The sequence below is a fragment of the Coccomyxa subellipsoidea genome (genome assembly GCF_000258705.1).
Source record: "Coccomyxa subellipsoidea C-169, whole genome shotgun sequence".
In the NCBI taxonomy this organism is placed as follows: domain Eukaryota; kingdom Viridiplantae; phylum Chlorophyta; class Trebouxiophyceae; family Coccomyxaceae; genus Coccomyxa; species Coccomyxa subellipsoidea.
The window spans coordinates 1,724,916-1,745,024 of NW_005178040.1; the positions used below are offsets into that span (position 1 = coordinate 1,724,916).

General features: G+C 54.5%; 3 protein-coding genes across 3 annotated transcripts; 1 reads left to right on the forward strand and 2 right to left on the reverse strand.

The window, feature by feature from the left end:
• Positions 1-5,908: 5,908 nt before the first annotated feature.
• On the reverse strand, positions 5,909-7,445 carry COCSUDRAFT_12621 (zf-UBP-domain-containing protein; the record flags this gene model as incomplete). Its single annotated transcript, XM_005650455.1, has 5 exons — positions 5,909-6,151; positions 6,274-6,399; positions 6,517-6,693; positions 6,785-6,994; positions 7,218-7,445. The coding sequence occupies 5 exons, from the start codon at positions 7,443-7,445 to the stop codon at positions 5,909-5,911; spliced, it is 984 nt and encodes a 327-aa protein (XP_005650512.1).
• Positions 7,446-8,243: 798 nt separating this feature from the next.
• COCSUDRAFT_27547 (hypothetical protein) lies at positions 8,244-9,457 on the forward strand (the record flags this gene model as incomplete). The annotated part of the gene is made up of 4 exons (XM_005650456.1): positions 8,244-8,615; positions 8,708-9,002; positions 9,131-9,263; positions 9,356-9,457. Exons 1-4 carry the CDS (start codon positions 8,264-8,266, stop codon positions 9,455-9,457), a joined length of 882 nt encoding a protein of 293 aa, XP_005650513.1. The 5' UTR covers positions 8,244-8,263.
• Positions 9,458-12,699: 3,242 nt separating this feature from the next.
• On the reverse strand, positions 12,700-18,211 carry COCSUDRAFT_64920 (DEAD-domain-containing protein; the record flags this gene model as incomplete). Its single annotated transcript, XM_005650457.1, has 15 exons — positions 12,700-12,838; positions 12,958-13,259; positions 13,377-14,427; positions 14,531-14,621; positions 14,760-15,007; positions 15,139-15,402; positions 15,524-15,700; positions 15,819-16,046; positions 16,162-16,337; positions 16,478-16,652; positions 16,762-16,927; positions 17,091-17,376; positions 17,506-17,708; positions 17,798-17,972; positions 18,073-18,211. 13 exons carry the CDS (start codon positions 18,209-18,211, stop codon positions 14,335-14,337), a joined length of 2,421 nt encoding a protein of 806 aa, XP_005650514.1. The 3' UTR covers positions 12,700-12,838; positions 12,958-13,259; positions 13,377-14,334.
• Positions 18,212-20,109: the final 1,898 nt, after the last annotated feature.

Below are 20,109 nucleotides of genomic sequence, written 5' to 3' on the forward strand. Positions count from 1 at the left end.
TGATCTCCTCCAGGTGTGCCAGCACGTTGTCCCCCGCCCAGCGCTTAGGCAGGAAGCCTGTCTGTGTGGCATCCACCACCTGATTCAGCAGCGGCCCGATCCGGCTGGCGATCGCCCGCGCCGCGAGCTTGTAGTCGGTGTTGAGCAACGTGATGGGCCTGTAGCTGGCTGGAGACTCCCTGTCTGCCCCCTTCCCCTTGTACAAGAGAGTGATACGCCCCTGCGTCAGCGGTGGCGGCAGCGCCGCTTCCCCGCCGCCGCCGAAAGCTTCCTGCAGCATCCCTGCCAGCTCCAGCCCTACCACAGGCCAGAAGCGCAGGTAGAACTCATATGGCAGGCCATCCAAGCCCGGTGCCTTGCCGCGCGGCAGGCTCCGGAGGGCAGTCTCCAGCTCTGCGACCGACACGCTGCCATCACCGCGCTCTCCTTCTGCCGCTGCAGCTGCCTGAGGGGACAAACGCTTGTCCACTGCCCGCAGCAGCTCATCCTGGGCTGCCAGCGACACCGGCTGCGCCGCGAAGAGGCCTGCCGCTTCGTCGCCACTGTAGTACTCCCGCAGCACCGCGCCGCCCCGATCCCTGCCGGCTGGGTGATCCAGGACAACCCGTGGGCTGTCAGGGGCTGGACCTGTCCTGAGGGCCATCAACTCTGTGCGGCCCTGCCGCTCCGGGGCCAGGTGGTGAAACCAGAAGGTGGACTGCTCACCGTAGAACTGCCATACGATCCCAGCCTGGAGTGCTGCCCCCTTAGCTGCCTCCACATTGAGGCCCTGCAGAAGCTGGTGGGCATCCTGCCATGCCAGAAGGGTGTCTGGTGCGGGCCGCCGGGTGAACGCCGCGAGTGCTGCGCGGCTGTCAGACTCCAGAGCCCGCTGAGAGGCCCGGCGCTCCGCTGCGAGAGCCCAGGAACGCTGCATGGCCATATCTTTGACCTGCCTCTTCAACTCCACCCACCTGCTGCCCTGCGTGACGCCCTCTCCGAGCGGGTGTGCGGCAAGATACTCCGGAATCGCTGCCGTAACGCGATCGCAGAACGGCTGATCGTCCAGAAGATGAAGGGGCAGCCTCCAGGCTGCAGAGCCATACAGTGTGCTGGCTGGAGCTGTAAGGCTCAGGCTGACCCCCAGGTGGTCTCCTGGATAACCAAGAACCTGCCCGATCGCTCGCGGCTCCCGGCTGACCCGCGCCCGCAGCGTCTCCGAGACCAGCCAGCGGTCGAGCCGGGCAGCTGACTGACCTGTGGTGGCAACGTGGGTGAAGGCACGACTGCTGGGGTTGAGGTCACGCCAGACATCTTAGAGCTGATGCTCAGTCTCCACGAGCCGCAGGCCGGTCCAATATCCATGCGTCCGCTGACCGGGCTGCCCGGCGGCCATGTCCTGCTGGCCTGCAATGCAGTTGAAGTCCCCTCCCACCAGAAGGCAACGTGCTGCTGGAAGGCTGGGCAGCAGCTCCTGTGTGTAATACTGCTGTCGCTCCGCTGCGGCCGCAGGCGCGTACACGGAAGCTACCGTGTAGGGCTGGCCACAATAAGTGAAGTCCACTAGTAGGGTGCGTCCGGTGGTGCTGCAGTGACGCACCGTGATGGCTGCTGTGGAGGCTGTGGGTCTTAGTAAGACCGCTACGCCGCGTGACTGGGAGGTGAAGTGGCACCAAAATGCGGGCCCGCTCCAATTGCAGCGAAGCCCGGCAGGCCCCTCCTGCGCCCATGCTGTCCCCTCCTCTGTAGAGCTGTGGTGGGTCTCCTGAAGGAGGATGATGTCCCACCTGTCGCGCTCCAGAAGGTTGAAGAGGCAGAAGGTCCCGTCCTTTCCCGCGCGGAAGCAGGTCGCCTTGCCCGGGAAGACTTCTGCGCTGCCTGTCACTGGCCTGTTCGCCGCGACGAAGGTGTGGATGGCTCTGCAAAGCCGCTCCAGCAGCTCCTGCGGCACTGGCACGAAGGTGGCATGGTAGGTGACCATGGACGCCAGCACCTGCTTGGCGACGTACGCCCGGCCCAGCGTGCTGAGGGGGAACCCGGACCAGCGCGCGATGCGGGCCTCCACCTTCGTGACGATGGCTGTGTGGAGGGCTGTGGCCGCCGCTGCTGGCTGGTTGGACAGAGGAATACCCAGGTGCTTGACGCTGCTGCCTGGGGCCGCGAAGGTGACCCCTGTGACCGGATCTGGTCCGATCAAGTGGCTGAGGCTGCCCCGGCCCAGCGCCTGACTCTTGCTGCGCTGCAACCTGTCTGCCCCCGTGGCTGCGCACGCTGGAATCCAGAACTATCTGGATGTCGCTGGGGCTCCTCGCGTGCACTGTCGTGTCATCGGCATGCTGGTGCATGACTGGTGCTGGCTGTCCGGAAGGAAGCCTGATGGGTTGGAAGACCTGCTGCTGCGCGAGGAGCCTGGCATGTGCTGCCATCGGCTGCGCCGCGAGCACGAGAGGAGCGGCGACAGCGGGCTGCCCTGGAAGACGCCCGAGTCCACTGGCTGCCCCAGCTCGGGCCAGAACCGAAGGTCTCCTGCAGTTCCACCCCGGGTCAGCCCGGCTTGTCTCCTTGTATGTTTCCTTAGAGCCCTGGGGTCACAGATTGCCGCGACGGAGCTCCTTCCGCCTTCACCATTTGCCAGCGAGGAATGGGGCCTCAAGCACGCGGTACCACTGGTCGAGGGACCCCCAGCTCAGCTCTGCACGGTCCCTGGGGTGCACCATCCACCCGGCCTCGTCCCCCACCAACCGTGCTCGGGCTGCTCACACCATGGGTATTCCTCGGCCGGGCGGCTCAGTCTTGGGCCCCGCTACCAGTGGAGATCAAGATCGGAGCGCTGGAGCGCCGTCGCCAGTACGCAGAAGCCCATATCACCATGCCCAGGGCTCAGTTGATGTCCGATCTTGTTGTTCCACTTTCGCACGGTTCACCTTGAGCCTCACCAGGCCTTTCCGATTGTTCCACAATACTTTTCAGCCTTTTCTTCGACCATGGCCGTTGCATCATCGTCATCCGTGGCCCTTTGCCTTAGGAAATTTAGATTGCCTCCTCGGCAGTTGTCTCATGTGCACCACCTTGAGCGGGTGTCTAGGATTCTGAATGCTCATGCCTCCTATCCCCAGCTGTGCAGTCGGTGGGTGTGCTGCTCGCGAGTTCTTATCGTGTGTTACCTTCATAGCCAGTCAGCCGGATCGGCGTGCTGATGCATCATCATGTTCCACAGTTCCAGCAGTTTGAGGCCTAGCTGTGGTACTGTGGGCCGCCCTTCCCGCCCCTTTTTAGTGGTGTCGGGTCCGAACATGATCCTTGTCTTCTCGACCGGCAGCCAAGGCTCCATGTACAGCTTTGCCTTCCATGATTGTCCGGTTATTGGTTGCCTGCAATGCACATGATAAAATTCCTGTGATTGTTGCTTGCCTGCTTTGCTGTGCCCCCTGCCTCCAGATGCAATGCCGTAGGCTTGCCCCGTGGGTCCTCCAACGTCACCCGAGGGGTGTTGCGTTGCCGGAGGGCTGGACTGCGCCTTGAAGGATAAGGTCACCCCCTGGTGCTTGGGACATATTCATTGCTAGGTCTTGCCTGTCAGCGGTTTGCCTTCATGATTGCTCTTCTCTTTAGGTATCGCACTATCCTACTGCGGGAGTGCTTTGCGAACTCAGGGTTCTCAGCTGCAGGCTGTAGAATCACGGTTCAGATTATGTCCCGTTTGAATTCGTATTTTGGCCTCTGCTAAAATAGCTTCAGGTAGAGGGACGCTGTTGCAGACAGCCGTCGTGTTGTCTTAGGCAGTTTGCGCTCCAGCAGAGCTTAAAGTGTGCAGCGCTCTCTGAGCACAGGCCGAAGCTTGACACTTTCAGTGCATTGTGCATTGGATGGATATTCTCTGCTGTGTGCATGTGGCGCCTTGTGATGACTTGTCATGCTATGCTGTTTGGGCTTGCCTGCCTGCCTTGGTTTGCATATTGCCTGCTTGCCACTGGCTATGGATCCTGCCTCCATATGCAGGCCTTTGGCTTGCCCCGCGGGTCCTTCAACGCCACCCATGGGGTGTTGCGTTGCCGGCGGGCTGGAGTGTGCCGCAGGGGATGGGATTACCCTGTGGTGCTTGGGTCCTGGTCAGGAGGGGTGCATGCACCTTGGCGTCTGATGCACAGTTTGCCATATGTTTGGGATGTGTTGTGCCGGGGAGTCGGGTTTGCTATCCTATTGTAGGGCTGTTGCTGTTTGCCAGTTAGGGTTTGTATGTCTGCTTAGGTGAGCATGTTAGGTTGTGGTAGTCTTTTAGTTGGTGGGCCGTCTCTGGCCGTCCGGCTCTATGCCCATGTCACTGCTCGACCACTGCTCGACCCAACGGCCGGAGCGCACCTTGTGCTGTGCCCTGCCCGGAATCCTATGTTGTCACTGGTGGATTTGATCGGTATCGGTATGCCTTTTGCATTAAGGGACATTGAACCACCCATCAGACAGGTTTCCTAGATATCCTTATTATGCATGTGTTCTGGAAAGCGTGCGACCAGCATGCGTGTGTAAGCGAGGTTCATCCTTAAAATAAATAAAAACTTGTGACTGGAGACATAACTCCAGCCACACTTTCACCCCTACTGTTGTATTATGCTTCGTTTCAAAACCCCGGCTAGTACACGGACGCCTGCCAGTATAGGTCCATTGGGACAGCTGGTGATTACCTCGCTGAATGGTAAGGCCTTGCAGAGCTTTAATGCAGGATACTGCGACACAATGGAGGAGCGCAAACATTAGGGCAAGTTGCGGATATCGATAGGCAAGTCATAAGAGTCCTTCCGGAAAGAGTCCCCATAAGCTAAGCAATCCAAAGCACCAGGAAATGTCATTTGCCTCCTTTGCAGGTCAACGGCCAAGACAACCTCCTTGTCCACTGAACTCAAAGGCTTGACCTCGAGATGTGGAGCGTTGTATCATTACATGACAGGGGTGCGAAGACAAACTTTGAAAGGTGCCAGCATGATACAGGCCTGATACAGGGCCTAGGGTGAGTGAATGCAGGACACTAACGGCGCCTGCTTGTCTTGTGCTTCTGTGGAACAGATGCCTTCTGTTGAAGAGGTACAGGGAGGAGGCTGGCATCTTTGAGCTCTCCTCCGGCTTCCGCAATCGACTTCCCTGCTTCAATGTAGATCATCAGGTCGCGAACCTACAGCAGGCAATGAGCATCTTCCTTTCAGTAGCCCCAAGAACCAATGCAATCATGTCAAGCGTTGCACAGCGTGTTGAGAAATTCACTTCAATCTGTGTTGATGGGTGCCATATTCTCAAGAACGTGCCTGTTCCTGCAGGTCTTCGATGAGTGCATCTTTCTTCGCACACTCAGCCTGACAATATGCTTGAATTTGCTTCCGAGCAGTCTCCAACTCTGCCTGATTGAGCTCCAGTTGACCGTTGACTTCCTTGTAGAAGGTAGCATCCTTTTCCAATTGCTTACTTTTCTCGATAAGGGCATGCTGCAGAAGAAGCAAGAAATAAATCACGTTCCTGAACTCGACAGTTGCAAGATTGCCAAACGTCTTTCTTGAGGTTTGCAGAAGAAGATGGGGGCAATCATCTCACCATCTTTTGCTCAACTGCACGCCGGGCCCGGTCAGAAGTCCTGGCATCCTCGCTGGCAGATTCACGCTTCTTGGACAGGTCCTGAGCCTGACGCTTCACTTCCTCCAATTTCTCTGCTTGCTGCTGGAGCCGATTCTCGAAATATGCGCGCTGCTGATTTAATTGGCTGACAAGCAGCTGGTTGTATTCCTCGCTCAGGTAGTCCACTTTGCTTGCCACAAGAGCCTCCTCGGTCTGCGGATCTATCTGCTCTCCCCTGCAGATCAAAGATTGGTGCTACATCTTATCATGCGACATGCCTCGGACATTCCACAGTTGACATCACTTTGGGACAGCACAAGCATGCCAGTACTCACAGGCTGGCTCCATCGCGCCGTGAAGAGACTGGGTCTGGGCTGGGCAGTTCCACCAGCTTGCCATTCTTTTTTGACTGGACCAAGCGGTGTACGTAGTTGTCACTAGCATAGTCCCACACGCGCTGTGCTTCCAGCTCCAGCGCATAAGAATGACCCGTCTCCTCGCTGTGCTTCGCGGCATGTCCTTCACGGTAGCGGCCACAGCCCATATGCCCGCAAATGAGGCACATCCACAGGTCCTTCACACAGAGGCCACTGTTCACACAGGTCTGTAGTGGCCTCAAGAACGCAAAATGTTCTTCATAAGCATGCAAAGCTTCCACGAGATATTGGGCAGGACTCGCTGTCGGAAGACCCTCACCCTGGAGGTGCCGCAAGTCAGGCAGTGAGAGTCTGCAGAGCTTGCTCCAGAGCAATATCGGCACACAGGGCAGCTTGTGTCCCCCCAGCGCTGCAGGCACTCATTGTGGAAGCGGTGATTGCAGACCTGCGCATGCAATATGGAGCTCGGCTCTGGTATCACACTCTTTGTTCAGAAGCCCATCACACCAGCATGTATGCCAACAATTGTTGCAGGGGCGCCAGACATGTGTGAGGTGTACACCGTTGTGACAATGCCGCTGATGTGCTCATCCAGCCTCTCGAGACAGACAGGACATGTGGGCAGCTCAGTCTGTCCTGCAGGTGGCGTGGGTACCGACGTGCCATCAGTGCTGCTGATGAATTCCAGGTCTTTGACAAAGACCAGTCTACACATCAGCTCCGGCTCCAGGGAGGAGAACTGCGCACCACTTGCAAGCCCGATTAGCAGAGGAAACCTCATCCAAGCGCAGTTTACATTTGTGACATTGTGCCTGCTCCAATCCTCATACCGGCTTGTTGTTGAAATTCAGGTAGAACTCATCAGTGGTGGCTACGCTGATGAAACGCAAGAGGACCATACATGCTGCTCTGCCACCCTCTCGTCTGACCAGACGCATATCTTTGATCTGTGGCAAGTAGGCGCCCACATAAGAGCAGAATTCTGCGACTCCCATGTCTGAAGGGAGGGCCAGCGCGCACAGCCGGTCGCCACGCCCCACCTGCACCAGATCAAGAATTAGACTCTGCGCTTGGCACGTAGAATGGCAGCATTTCCCTACCTACCCACCTACCCCAGATTCAGCACTGCCTGTGATCGCCTCAGAAGCTGTCCAAATGACAGGCGTGCCCGGGTAGGGAGCGATGTGAGAGGGTATGAAAGGGTTCAGGACAGAACGAGTGATCAACTGTGCATCGGAATGGTGAAGGAGGTCGTGCTTGTACCGGAAGCTTAGGTGAGAAGGTGCCAGCCTCATCGCGTCCGTGCGTCTGCCGGTAAAGGTGCACTATGCCAGTGACGTGCTCCACGCGTGGATTTCCCACAGATACTTGAATTTCGTCAACGTCCGCGTTTGAGCAAGGGCCAGCATCAGCAGATGGGACTCCACTGCTGCTGGCTGAGCTGCCCTCACCCGTCTTGCCGCTGTTAACTTCGATCTTTACCGCATACATTATACTTTTGTAAGAATAAGTACACCCGTTCTGTATTAATTGCGATTCATGATGATGAAACTCGTGCATTGTTGTGTTGCTGACAACTGATGAGTCATCGGAACCTGAGAGAAGGTGCCAACGGCAACCTGATTTCCCACCCTCACAATTCCTAGACATATTTGCTATGATTGTGAGATCTCCCAAGTCCTATAGTGGCGCAGGGACTGGAATCAGGGCTGGAAGTGTGCAACGATTGATGTTGTAGACATTGGAAACCAATGGTCCGACCACAAGGGTCCGCTTCATTGATATGAAGCTTCATGAAAGACAATCAAGGGCCACTCAGTTCCAGGAGAGACGCAGATTGGAAGCTTTAAACAGGCAGCGTGCGGCTCGGAGGGATCTAACATCACATGTGCGCCAGCTTGCACTCAGTGAACACAGCAATGCAGCTTCTTCTGCCACCCCGCAGGTGAGCAATCTCATCTTATTGATGCAATTTTCTTGATCAGAACCAAAGGTTCACATGAAGGATGTGTACTCACGCAAGCAGCCATTGACACATGGCCAGGCAGAAGACGACAGCCTTGCCACCAGCACCTCAGCACAGGCTCGAGGCGAGGAAGTAGTAGTGGGCACGCACGTATCTGGGCTCCGCACCTTCTTTGCAAACCAGCTCATGCAGCATGAATGGCTCACAGATGTACCGGGCGACCTGGCTAGCCAATGGTGTGGCATTTGCCCAAAGCATGGTGTTACATCTCTTCCGAACATGTCCAATGTGTCCCTAAACTTTATTGAAAGCACTTATTGCATGTTGGGGATGCAGGCTGGCAATGCCAAGACCGGAAGGCCAGCGCTGCCTTGTTATTGCTTCCCGGCAGAACACCATCAGCCGCACACGATCAGGATCCATTCTCCATTCTTTCCCGTCACCTCTTCCTGGTGGATCTAAGGCCACTCATGGAAATGCGGACACTTTCTCCATTTTGGACACCATATTTTCCGAGCCAGAGAAGACCTACTTTGTCCTTGACGTGATGGCATGGAATGGATGCCTTTTATATGATTGCACTGCCGAGTTTCGCACATTCTGGGCGCAAAGCAAGCTGGCAGAGATTGCTGGTGGAGAATCCTGTCAAGGCGGGTTCTCTTTTGTCCCTGTGCCGCTGTTTCCCTGCAACCCAGGTGAGAAGGAGTTTTATGGAGACCTTGTTGGCAATGCGCCGCGCTCGATCATCAGTAAGGTTCTGACTGCTGATATGACGATGTGCATGCAGAGGGCATGCAAGCCGCCTACTCAGGCATGGTGCCATTCCAGCTGCGAGATGGGCTCCTTTTTCTCAACAAAGAGGCACACTATGACTTGGGGTCTTCACCACTTGCGCTGCTGTGGAAGGACGTCCACAGCTCCAGGTTTTCCCTGGACACCGATGCTGCCGGTGTAGTGCCACAGTGGCAGCACGTTGTGCTGCAGTTTTTGGACAATGGGTGCCTGGGGACTGGCGATGACCCACCTCTGATCGTCGGCACAGTGCCACAGGCCCTGTTCTTGAGCAAGCCAGACCAGTTGAGGTGCATTCTCAGACTCTTTCAATTCCAATTTGCTTGCAGCTTCTTCGGCTGCTGTATTATTATTCGTTGCTTTGTCCAGATGTCTCTTCAGACGCTTTCTTTCCAGCAACTTCCCGACTCTGCTGCAGGCATAGAAGACTCCTGCGATTCACCATCAGGGAAGGTGGACTGAACTTGAGGGAGGGAGAACTTGTAGGTGCTGATCTGCATTTTGAAGGTCCTGCCAATCAGCGACGTGGCAGGGCAGATTTAAGCAGCAAGGTAAATCTGCATCATGATACGTAGCGTTTGGCTAGATGCCAATATATATTGATACGCTGACGACCCTGCTGTCATGCTCTTATTGCTCGCAGATTGTGTTTCAACACCTTGCCCGCAGCAACCCTATCACCATCGGTATGTTGCTGGAGGTATCTGGTCACGATGACAGCCACCGGGGTGAGTTGAGACCTTGATGAATGGTGCAACCTGCATGAACTGAGCACATGATGCATTTCTGCACCGTGAGACAAAGACTTGGGTCTGTAGGGGCATGTTTTGAGCTGTCCGTCTTGGCATACCCGATTACAGATGAGCTGGGACTTTCTCAGAAAAAGGAGGGGGGTCTAAAGGGTCAGAGTCCTGGCGGAAGCACTAGCAACGTATCCTGGTCTTCCTCAAAGTATCCTGTGCTTGCAGGGGACACTTGCGAAAAGTAAGTTTTGCAGCTGTGTCAGTATCAAATGCCGCATTCGGTGCCCATTGTCACAACCGTGCCATTAGCTGATCAAAATCATGAACTGAACATTTGAACCATCATGCTCTTAAGATGCGTTCCTACTTTTAGTGCTGTGACCTTTTTTGTAAATAGTATCACAGCTATATTTTGATTGTCAAAGGCTTGATCCAAGATGGAATATCCATCTGACAACACTGTCACCGGCAAGCTCTTGACGCTTCACCTGGGGGGGTTGAAATTAAGCCAAAAGCTTGCTATTAATGTTGCAACTGACACCGTGTGACTGGGCATCTGTATGCAATTATGCATGCCATCATATGATTCTGATGAAGATATATTAAACACTACATAATTCAAGGAGAAAGAACAGGTACTGCCGATTCGCCCCATCTCATCAGATGTACATGTTGACATCATGATTACTACTGAGATGACGCCTCATGGCATGATGCTGAATCAGAATTGCTAATAGCCATGTCAACATGTACATGAAAGCATATGCTGGCACCCCAAGGACAGACGTGCTGTGCAAGCCTTGCTGTTTCTGGAGGCAGCTTTCCAATCGACTGTTTGCATGGTACTCAATTGGCGCAGATCTGACAAGTGCGAGCGCCCGCGGGCGGGCGCGAGGTCATACGCGATAAGGGGGGCAGAATTCTTTCGAACCTAGGGATCAGGCCAGACGTGAGGAAGTGGCCGAGAGAGAGAGAGAGAGAGAGTGAGAGAGACCGAGAGAGAGAACGCACTGGAGGGAACCCCGTAGGAGACCCTAACATGCATACGCGCAGAGCCAGAATGGCAGAGCAGGGAACATCACTGGTAACAGCTAGCCCCCGTCATCAAAAGGTAAATGGGGGGGCAAGGAGAGGGAACCAGGAAGGGGCTGGCAAGGGGCACGGCGGGCCCGAGAGGACCGGCGCAGAGCCACGGGTGGGATAGAAGGGCCGGAAGGCAAAGGGGCAGAAGACCGGGGAGGGACACCGGGGGGTGCCACAGGGCGGCGGGGCCGAGGGGGGGCAGACGAGGGAGGCCGATATCAGAAGACACAGAAAACACACTAGAGACTGCGATTGCAACTCTCTCTCTCGAGCTCTGGAGTGGGTCACGACTCGTCGCCGTATCCGTAAAGCCAATCGCCAGGGACATAATTAGAGATAAATTAGGGCCTAAAACGGGGCAATCCCCTCGAAATGACCTCTAAACTTCAGTTCGCGTTCCGTACAGCAAGCGTGGCCGCCTGATCAGGAGCCAAGTGGCTCAGGGAAGGGGCAAAATATAGAGATAAATCGTACCAGGTTGGGCGACCATTAAGTGCGAATGGCCATAAAGAAAACGTGCATAGATTGGGATCCTAATTAAGACACATCCCCCATTCCCGGCACCGGTGGTCACCGCTAACATCCGTAGAGCGGGGGGCCCTGGTATAAACATGTGCTGGGTTTTGTTCTAGTCCTCCAGAAAAAACGTCCAAGTCCCGATCACCTGCGCGCCGTTGAGCACTGTTTATCCTGCGTGATTCACACAGTTCGCATCAACATTGGGCAGCGTATCCTGGCCCAGCCTAGCAGTCCTTAAGGCTAAGGACATCGCGGGCCCCTTTCCCCGGGATTCCATGTGAAGTCTGCGTTGACACTGGTGCACAAGGAATGTGCGCTTCAACGGTTCCCTGGAAGATCGCGCTGAGGAGCCATCACGCAATCCTTTTCCAGGTGGGATGTCTTTCTTGACAGTCTTCCTTAAATCTGGCACTGCTCCAGCAAGCCTCAGCACTGCCCTTTATATCTTGCATGCTTTGGAAAGGGGTAATGGGGCATCCATGATGGAACGAGCACCTCGTAGATTCATACTCTGCGAAGTGTCAGGTTTTGCACGTGTGTCTTATCGCTGGAAAGTTTATGATGGATGCGTTCTCTCCTGATGCGTTTGTGTATTGAGTCTGTAGGCATGCAGTGGCTTCAGTTGGTAGATCAGAGCACGATAGAGCCAGGGTCTCTCTGTGGAGATGGCAAGTGCTGACTTGGTAAGTGGACTCAGTGCGCTTCACCAGCCCACACATAAGGGCTCAGTGGATATAACCCGTCCAGAGGGTTGCTTCGTGGGCAACCTTGGGAGATATGTCCAGGTGAGCGCAGATCATAGAGTAGCGCATTCCTGTGTGTGCGTGTTTTCTGGGAGTTATGAAAGTGCCTTGTGACCTCTGCCATGCATCCTGTCCAGATCAGAGCCCTGATAACGCGACATGCAATGTAAATGTGGGTTTCTCATGGTGCTTGTAGACTGGAGTCCTGGGGCAGGGCACGTTTGGTACAGTCATTCGGGCGACCGACTCAGAGACCAACCCGCCTACCGATGTGGCCATCAAATTGTTACCACGCGGCAACTTCATCAAAAACTTTAAGACATATGTAAAGCGAGAGATTCTGCACCAGTCCTCATTGAAGCACCCTTTCATTGTATCACTTCGAGAGGTGAGTTTGCTGGATGTTCCAAGGAACTTTGTGCCAGGCAGTATGACTGTGAACAACCCCGTGCGCCAGCCACGTCCTGAACGATGTAGCTGATACATCTTTGTACCGCAGGTCTTCCTCACCCCAACACACCTGGCTATTGCCATGGAGTTTGCGCAAGGAGGGGACCTTTTCATATATGTCTTGCGACATCAGCCCATCTGCCGGCTGTCAGAGCCCAAGGCTAAATGGATCTTTCAGCAGCTGATCATTGGCTTGGATTACTGTCATCAGAGGGTGAGTAGGCAGTGTGGCCTTATTGTTGTCATAGAGGCACAAGGGAACTAGAACAGTGCTGGCGCACATTGTGCAAGTGTATTAATTTGTGCGGGATTTAAGGCTCCCTCTTTCCTAGAATAAGCGGTCCATGTATCTTGTTTATTAAATACCCGCACGTGTGTATTTGGTGTGGCAGGGTGTTGCAAACAGGGATCTGAAGTTGGAAAATCTCTTGTTGGACCGGGATGGCTGCGATGGAACCAGGCCCCTGCTGAAGATCTGTGACTTTGGGTACTCAAAGCATGAGATGAACTCATCAGCAAAGACTGGGGTTGGGACCCCCATCTACATGGCGCCAGAGATCATCTATGGCAGCAATCGCTATGATGCAAAGGCGCGACACTTTTGATTTTGTGACCTGTAGTTGCGTGTCTCAACATGTCTCGACTGGAAGCTCTCGAGAGGCAGTCAAATGCTTAGCATAGCCTGACACTGCGGTCATGGGTTTTTCAGATGGCGGACATCTGGAGCTGTGGCATCATCTTGTATGCGATGCTGTTTGGGCGGTATCCATTCAACGCGCGGGAGAGGGACTACGCCAAGAAGATCGTGAAGGCGCAGTATGTGGTGCCGGAGGACATCCCCGTGAGCTCAGAGTGTGTGGACCTGCTGACACGCGTGCTGGTGGCTGACCCCAACGCGCGCCTCTCCATGGAGGACATCAAGATGCACGATTGGTTCATCCAGGACCTCCCAAAAGACGCCCTGGACATGAACGACTTTTACCTTCAAGTCCCCCAGTACTTGGACATGGTAATCATTCTTCTCCCGCTTGCTCTATGACACATTTGACGATGAACAACCTGCCGCAGCAGGCATAGGCTGAACAATTTTGTCTTGCATTAATTCAAACCTGATGTATTTTTGCAGTATGCTGAGGGCGTCGAGTCATTGGTGGAGCAAGCCCAGTATGTTGGCCAAAGCGGAGAAAGCAGCATGGCATCCCTTTGACTGGACCCACGAAGCCGTCAGCTGGGGTGTGCTGCACAAGACAATTTGACCAGGAAAGCAGTGTCCATGCAAAAGACAATGTACCAGATATGTTTTCCCAAAGGGACCTTGGAAGGTCTGCCTTGTCAGTAGGGCTCACTGCCAGTGGGCCTCCAACCGATGTTGATCACGTTCTGATCTGTAAACGACATCGGTCACTCGCGGTTGCTTTGAGGTGGCAGAGTTTCAGAGTGTTGACGCGTGAATTTTCCTGTTTTTTCTCGCAATAAGGATATCTGTGATGGTCTCGTGTGTGTTCACCTGTCTCTTATCATGTGATGGCTATTGGCCTCAGGGTCTGCAATTGTGTTGTGGCGATAGTTTGTGATGATAATGACGACGGGAGAATGTGCAATTCAATCATTGTTTTGGGAGAGGATTCTTTACTGTTGTCCGCAAGGTTGTCTGCAACCTCAGGGAAATAGATCATACTTTTTATAGAACCTTAAGGCGGAAGTTTGCTAGTGCTTGAGTATAAGCATGGCAACCCAAAGTATATAATAAGAACATTTGCAAAGCATGTAAGAGCCTCTTACTAAGAGGTGTACTAATTCAAGATTACAAGACATTTTTAGAGCCTCCATATGACTCATGTCGGACATGCCAGGAGTTAGTAAAGTACCATATTGGATACCTATGCACAGTAACATGATCTAACAGCATAATGCAGCCTTAATATGCGTTCTGATGAATTATAGGCACAACTTGTTGCTCACATTGAATGCTCACATCCCATTGTCTCTTACGGGCGCTTGTTGGAACTCTCACATACAAGGGTCAACTTCCTTCACTGAAAGCAGTATTTAGACATTGTTTCGGTCAAGCCCAAACATAAATGCTAGATTTTCCTTTTTCCTGAGCTTTTCTTCTTTTTGGATGCATGCTGGACTGCCTCCAATTTGCGCCTCTTGAGCTTGCCTTCTTTGCGCACCTGTACAAGCACACACGTCCGCTTGCCAAGATCCATAGGCGAGTTCTGTAGCCCGGCAACAACAAGTTTTGCTGGGCATTGAGGGTTGCGTGCCCTTGCTCACCTGGTCCTGGTTCTTCAGCTCATCGCGGATGTGAGCTGTTGGTCCTTGGCTCTTGAAGGGGTTCTTCCAGCCTCGACCACCCATCTTGAATCTGGAATCAGCACTGCCAATTGTGAATTTTGCTTATCTTGGGGAATTGAGAAGAAAAGTCAGCAATAGTCAGTTAAAATTCAATTTTGCTAGTAGACTAAATGGGACACATCCTTGATGTACTGGCACATAGGCGCACCTGTCCGACAAGTTTGCTGTATCCTTTACACCCGCATCAGGCAGCTCCCCAGTAGCAGGCACACGCATCTTGCTGCTGCGCACCCACTTCTTATACAGGCCCGATGGCTGACTCCCCTTTTGACCCAGTTTCCCGCTCTCTGTGCGCTTCCTCTTCCCTGCCTGCACCTTCTCATTGGGCTGCAGCTGGATGTAGCAGCGTTTCCTTTTGTCCCAGTGGAACCTTCGCTGCTGCGCTGCCATGCCCGCCTGGCAGAGACACATACCAGCATTTACAAGATGACCATGAGGTATGTCAATATTGCAGCAATGCCCAAGCACATGAGGCAAAGATCACTGCGATGGTTACAGCATGTACATTTTGGTGGGCTGCCACCTACCGTGTCATCCTCCATGAGGTCCAGGACAGCTGCTGACATCAGGTCGTCTCCACCGCTGCGGTGCACTGCGAACCCCTCATCCTCGTAGCGCGACGACTTGGTGCTGGCTATGAAGCACTCTGCATCGCGGAAGCGCCCTTGCTCCAGTGCCTGGTCGCCCTCCCTTGCCGCTTCACTGGCCGCCCTGCGGAGTGCTGCAGGGTCCACACTACCTTGGCTTACTGCATCGCCTGCTGCCTTGTTCTCCTGCTGCCTTTTGGACCTCTGTCACACAACAGCAGCATGGGTCATAAGTGCTGCACTCAAGTACACCTTCCCTGACGCAGTGGATACTGATAAAAGAAAAGATGAGGGGCCCGCATGCCTTGATAGTGCCATCGTGCACGCCGCGTTTCAGGCGCATGACCTCCAGGAAACCGGCCGGCCCATGCGACGCTGTCATGCCGGGACCCGACATGCAGCCGGCGCCCTCGCCCCGCCTGGCCGGTGCCACTTCGGCCTCCAGGACGGTGGCTGATGGGCGATAGGCTCGCAGCCTGGCAGCAATGTTGGCCATGTCCTCCTGCAGGTATCCGTCGCCAGCGTTAGCACAAGGGGAGCCAATGCCTGCACCATCTAAAAGATAATTTGTGGACCCTGCAATGCTGGTCTGCATGCACTATTCCAATGAAAGGGCTCACCTGAGCCTCCAGGCCCGCAAGGCTTGACTGGGGGCATGCTGCGGCCAGATCTGGATGGACGCCAGCTGCGGGCATGCTGCGGGCCCGCGTCACCGACTCTGGTGAGGCTGCCGGCCGCGTGCGCTTGTACAGTAGCCAGGCATTGGCGCAAGACCGTTGCAAGCCCTGCAGCTCTGAGGCGTTGGCCACAGCCGCCCGCACGCGCTCTGCATTGTCCTCAAGCGCAGCCTGCGGCAGGTTGGCATCAGAAAAGGTATGCATCGTGATGTGGCAAGCATTACTCAAGAAGCCACTTTGAATCACAGATTCCCAACTCCAACAGTGCCAGGTGTTGCCGATTCACCTGAGGGAAAGTCCCATACAGGGAGACATCACTGCTTGCGCCGCCAGCAACTGCAGCGGCCTGGGCAAGTGACGCAACGGGTGCGGGTTGCACGCCGCGAGACAGGAACAGGTGCAGGTCCAGCAGGTATGGCAGCTCCTCTCGCGTGAACAGTGAGTAGGCGGTCCCGGACCGTCCTGTTGACGGCATGACATGTATCAGGAAAATGCAGGCGTTGATAAGTTTCGCACTATTGGTTTCTTCAAGTCAGAGAGATGCTGTCCCGACAGGCAGCTTATCAATTTAATGAATCAATAACAAAAGGAAAATAGCGCACCAGCGCGTGCTGCCCGACCGGCGCGGTGGACAAAGAGCTTGGGGCGGGCAGGGAAGTCATAGTTGATGACATTGTCCAGCAGCGGGATGTCAATGCCGCGCGCAGCCACGTCTGTCACGATGAGGATGTTCACTTGGCCCGCCCGGAATTTGCCACTGTGAATGCGACGAGCAGCCTGCAGGCAGAAAAGTTTACCTCAGGGTGTAAGCCCATCGAACAGCTTCCTGGGCACAGCATATTGCGACTCTTGCACTGTGGAGCATGCCTCATGCGTGAGTGCCAACCTGATCCATTTGGCCGTACACGCAGGCACTCCTGAGGCCTTCACGGGTAAGCAGCGTGTGTAGGAACTCCACATGGTGCCGTGTGGCTGTGAAGATGAGAGTTGGGGAGCCTTCGGGGATGACTTCATGCAAGAGCCACAGCAGGGCGGCTGTCTTGTCTTCCTGCCTGCGCCCATCATGCACACGACTGCACGCGTCAGCAGGGTGGCACTTATTGCAGCTCGATCACGACATAGCGAGATGGCCACTTACTTGTAAAGGCCTGCACATTCTCTAGCATTTGCCAATCTGGAGTCGATTGGAAAAGCGTGATTAATGAAGGACCGCACCGCAGGCAGGCAAAACAGAGCTGCAGGTTTGGGGATAGTTTTGTGTCAGCGTCTAGTCGCACGAATGCCGGGTTCTTTAGCCCAGCCCTTGCAAATTCTGCAAGGGCTGCAGGCAAGGTGGCTGAGAACAGGAGTGTCTGGCGCGCATCCCCCATCTTGCTAAGAACTGCCCTCAGTTGCTCAGCAAAACCCATCTCAAACAGCTGGTCTGCCTCATCAAAGACGCAGTACTGCACAGTCTGCAAACTCATGCCTTCCACCTCCTGCAAGTGGTGCATCAGCCGGCCTGCACAAAAGCAAGATCCCGTCAGCCTGCATGACCTTGGGCCCTCAAAATGCTCAAATACGGGGTGCCGCCAGTCTACATTGCCGCAGGTGCTGCCGTCACGGCACGGCAGCAGAGGGAGGACCTCACCAGGGGTTGCAAGAAGGATGTCTGGGTTGGCAGCTAGCTCAGCAAACTGAGCCTCCATGGAGTCGCCTCCCACGAGAACCGCTGTGCGGAGGTCAGTGTAGCGGCTGAGTTCTTTAACGACCTTGTGCAGCTGCAAGGTCAGCTCACGGGTGGGAGCCAGTATGAGTGCTCTGGCCCCAGCCCTCGGGGAGTGCTCCCGCAACCTGGTCAGAGACAGAACATTATCTCAAAGATGACATCAGCTTGAGAAAATACACATTTTTCGAGCCATAGCTCCCCAGCTTGTGCTCACCTTTCAAGCATCGGAATAACGAAGGCTGCCGTTTTTCCAGAGCCTGTCCTTGCCATGCCAACGACGTCCTGGCCCGTCAGAGCCAGGGGTAACGTGCGCCGTTGAATGGGGGTTGGCAGCTGGTATCCCTTCCTCTTGATGCCCCTGATAATAACTGGACTCAAGCCCAGCGTCTCTGCATGGTCACACAAGCTGTCAAGAGTTGGGTACTCCTACTGTGAAGCCAGCAGATAAACGCCCCCAATACTTTAGCTCAGATTACAAACAATCCCCACCAAAGCTTCCGGGCTTCAGTTTCTTTCTCTTATCCTTGATGGCCTTTGCTCGCCTCCCTGAGACGATCTGGGGCTCTTCAGCAGTACCAAACTCCACCACTTCAGTCCCTTCCCCCTGACGTGCATCATGATCCTCCATCCCTGTTTTTTTTTGCAGGCCCGAAGCTTGTTTGTGCACCCAGAGAAGCAACAAGTGCTCTTTCGCCTCTATCGCCGACTGACTAACCGGTGACACACAGCTTCCTCCGAGACGGAAGGTGCTCTCCTCTTGATCTCAGAGTCTCCAGGGCCACCTCCCCTCCCTTTCTGTGAAGATGGAGAATATACGCTCAAGGATCCTATCTATCATGGTTAGTACATGTTGTTCATGCTGAGGAGTCTCATTCAAGGCAGGGGGTTGTGGTGCCTCAGAAGCCCCCTGGAGAGTGCAGTGACAGGCCAGAGACTCCTCAGTAACGCTACTGGGGACGAATACGCAGCCCAATCAATCCATGGCAAGAATAGCATATTAGGCATAGACCGTAAATTTGTTGACAAGGTAAACGTGGTTTCCGCTTTGCGTAGCCAGGTAGAACAATGCAGTTGAGATCTGTCCGGTCTGATCGTTGCACGGATCACAGGTTCGAATCAAAGCAACAGGAGGCGACGGAGGATCTGGAAGTATTAGTGTGTGGAAAAGTAATAAGAAGGGGAAATTCAAGCCTCCCGATGGAGGCAACGGTGGACGTGGTGGTGATGTCATCGTGGAGGCTTGCTCCATGTGCGTTATAAATTCCTAATTGCATCAAAATCTTGCCGCATGCCAGACTGTCGCTCCTCAGCAATTCCCTTCTTTGCATGGCATGGCAGGATCAAGGACTTGACTGGCATTCGATTCGTACAAAAGGCAGGGCGTGGCGGCCTGGGCAGAGCTCAGAAGCAGGCCGGCGCTCGAGGAATTGACAGGTTGAACACCTGCAATGCCATTGTGATTTACGCTCCTCGCATTCAAGATTTCAGACTAGGCATGCACTTCCAGGCACTTAGCACTTTGTGTGGCTCTACCAGAGTCATAAAGGTGCCAGTGGGTACCACAGTCGGCTATGTGCCCGCGGACATTAGCTCCTTTGACAACACCATTGCTCATTCTGATGCTGGAAAGCAAGGAGTCACAACTGCACTCGCTGAGGATCTCAATTCCGTCGAAGAGTATCAGGATGACAGCGATGATCTACAGACGACAGCTACACAGCAATCTGACAGCGATGCTCTGGAGAAGAGAAAGCTCAAGCGCACAATAGCTGACTTGACAGCACCAAACTCCTCCTTCATCGTGGCACATGGTGGTCGAGGAGGGCGCGGCAATGCAGCACTGCGTAGCACACCAAACAGGTATGCTCCCGTTTTGGGCCTGTTTTGGGATGCTGCTTACCCCTGATTGGTGCCAGAGCCCAGCAGGCAATGGTGGGTCCAAGGACAAGCGCTGCCGCGTCACATGTTTCTGTGGTGCAGACCAGCACTTCGGGAATGTGAAGGTGGCCAGCCCGGTGAGGAGGTTGTGGTTGAGCTCGAGCTCAAGTTGCTTGCGGACGTCGGTTTTGTGGGCGCACCAAACGCTGGCAAGAGCACGCTGCTTCGAGCGCTTTCCAACGCACTACCAAGGGTCAGTTTGAACCGGGAGCAAAGGAAAGAAAGGAAGAGAAAACTTGTCAAGTGGGGTCATGTGTTGTGTGTGGAGAAAACAATGTCAACGAATGTGTTGTTGTGCCAGCCTTGACGCGATGAGCTTCCTGCAGGTTGCCAGCTTTGCATTCACCACGCTCCAGCCGCAGTTGGGAGTGGTGCTCTCTGATGAGCGACGGATGATCATCGCTGACATACCTGGGCTCATAGCTGGGGCATCTGATAATAGAGGCCTTGGACATTCTTTCCTGAGGCACATCGAGCGTACCAGCATGCTCGCATTTGTAGTTGATCTCAGCACTGGACTGCACGGTGATGGGGGCCTCCCACCGTGCCAACAGCTAAAGATGCTGCAGGTTGGGCATCCTCCTACCC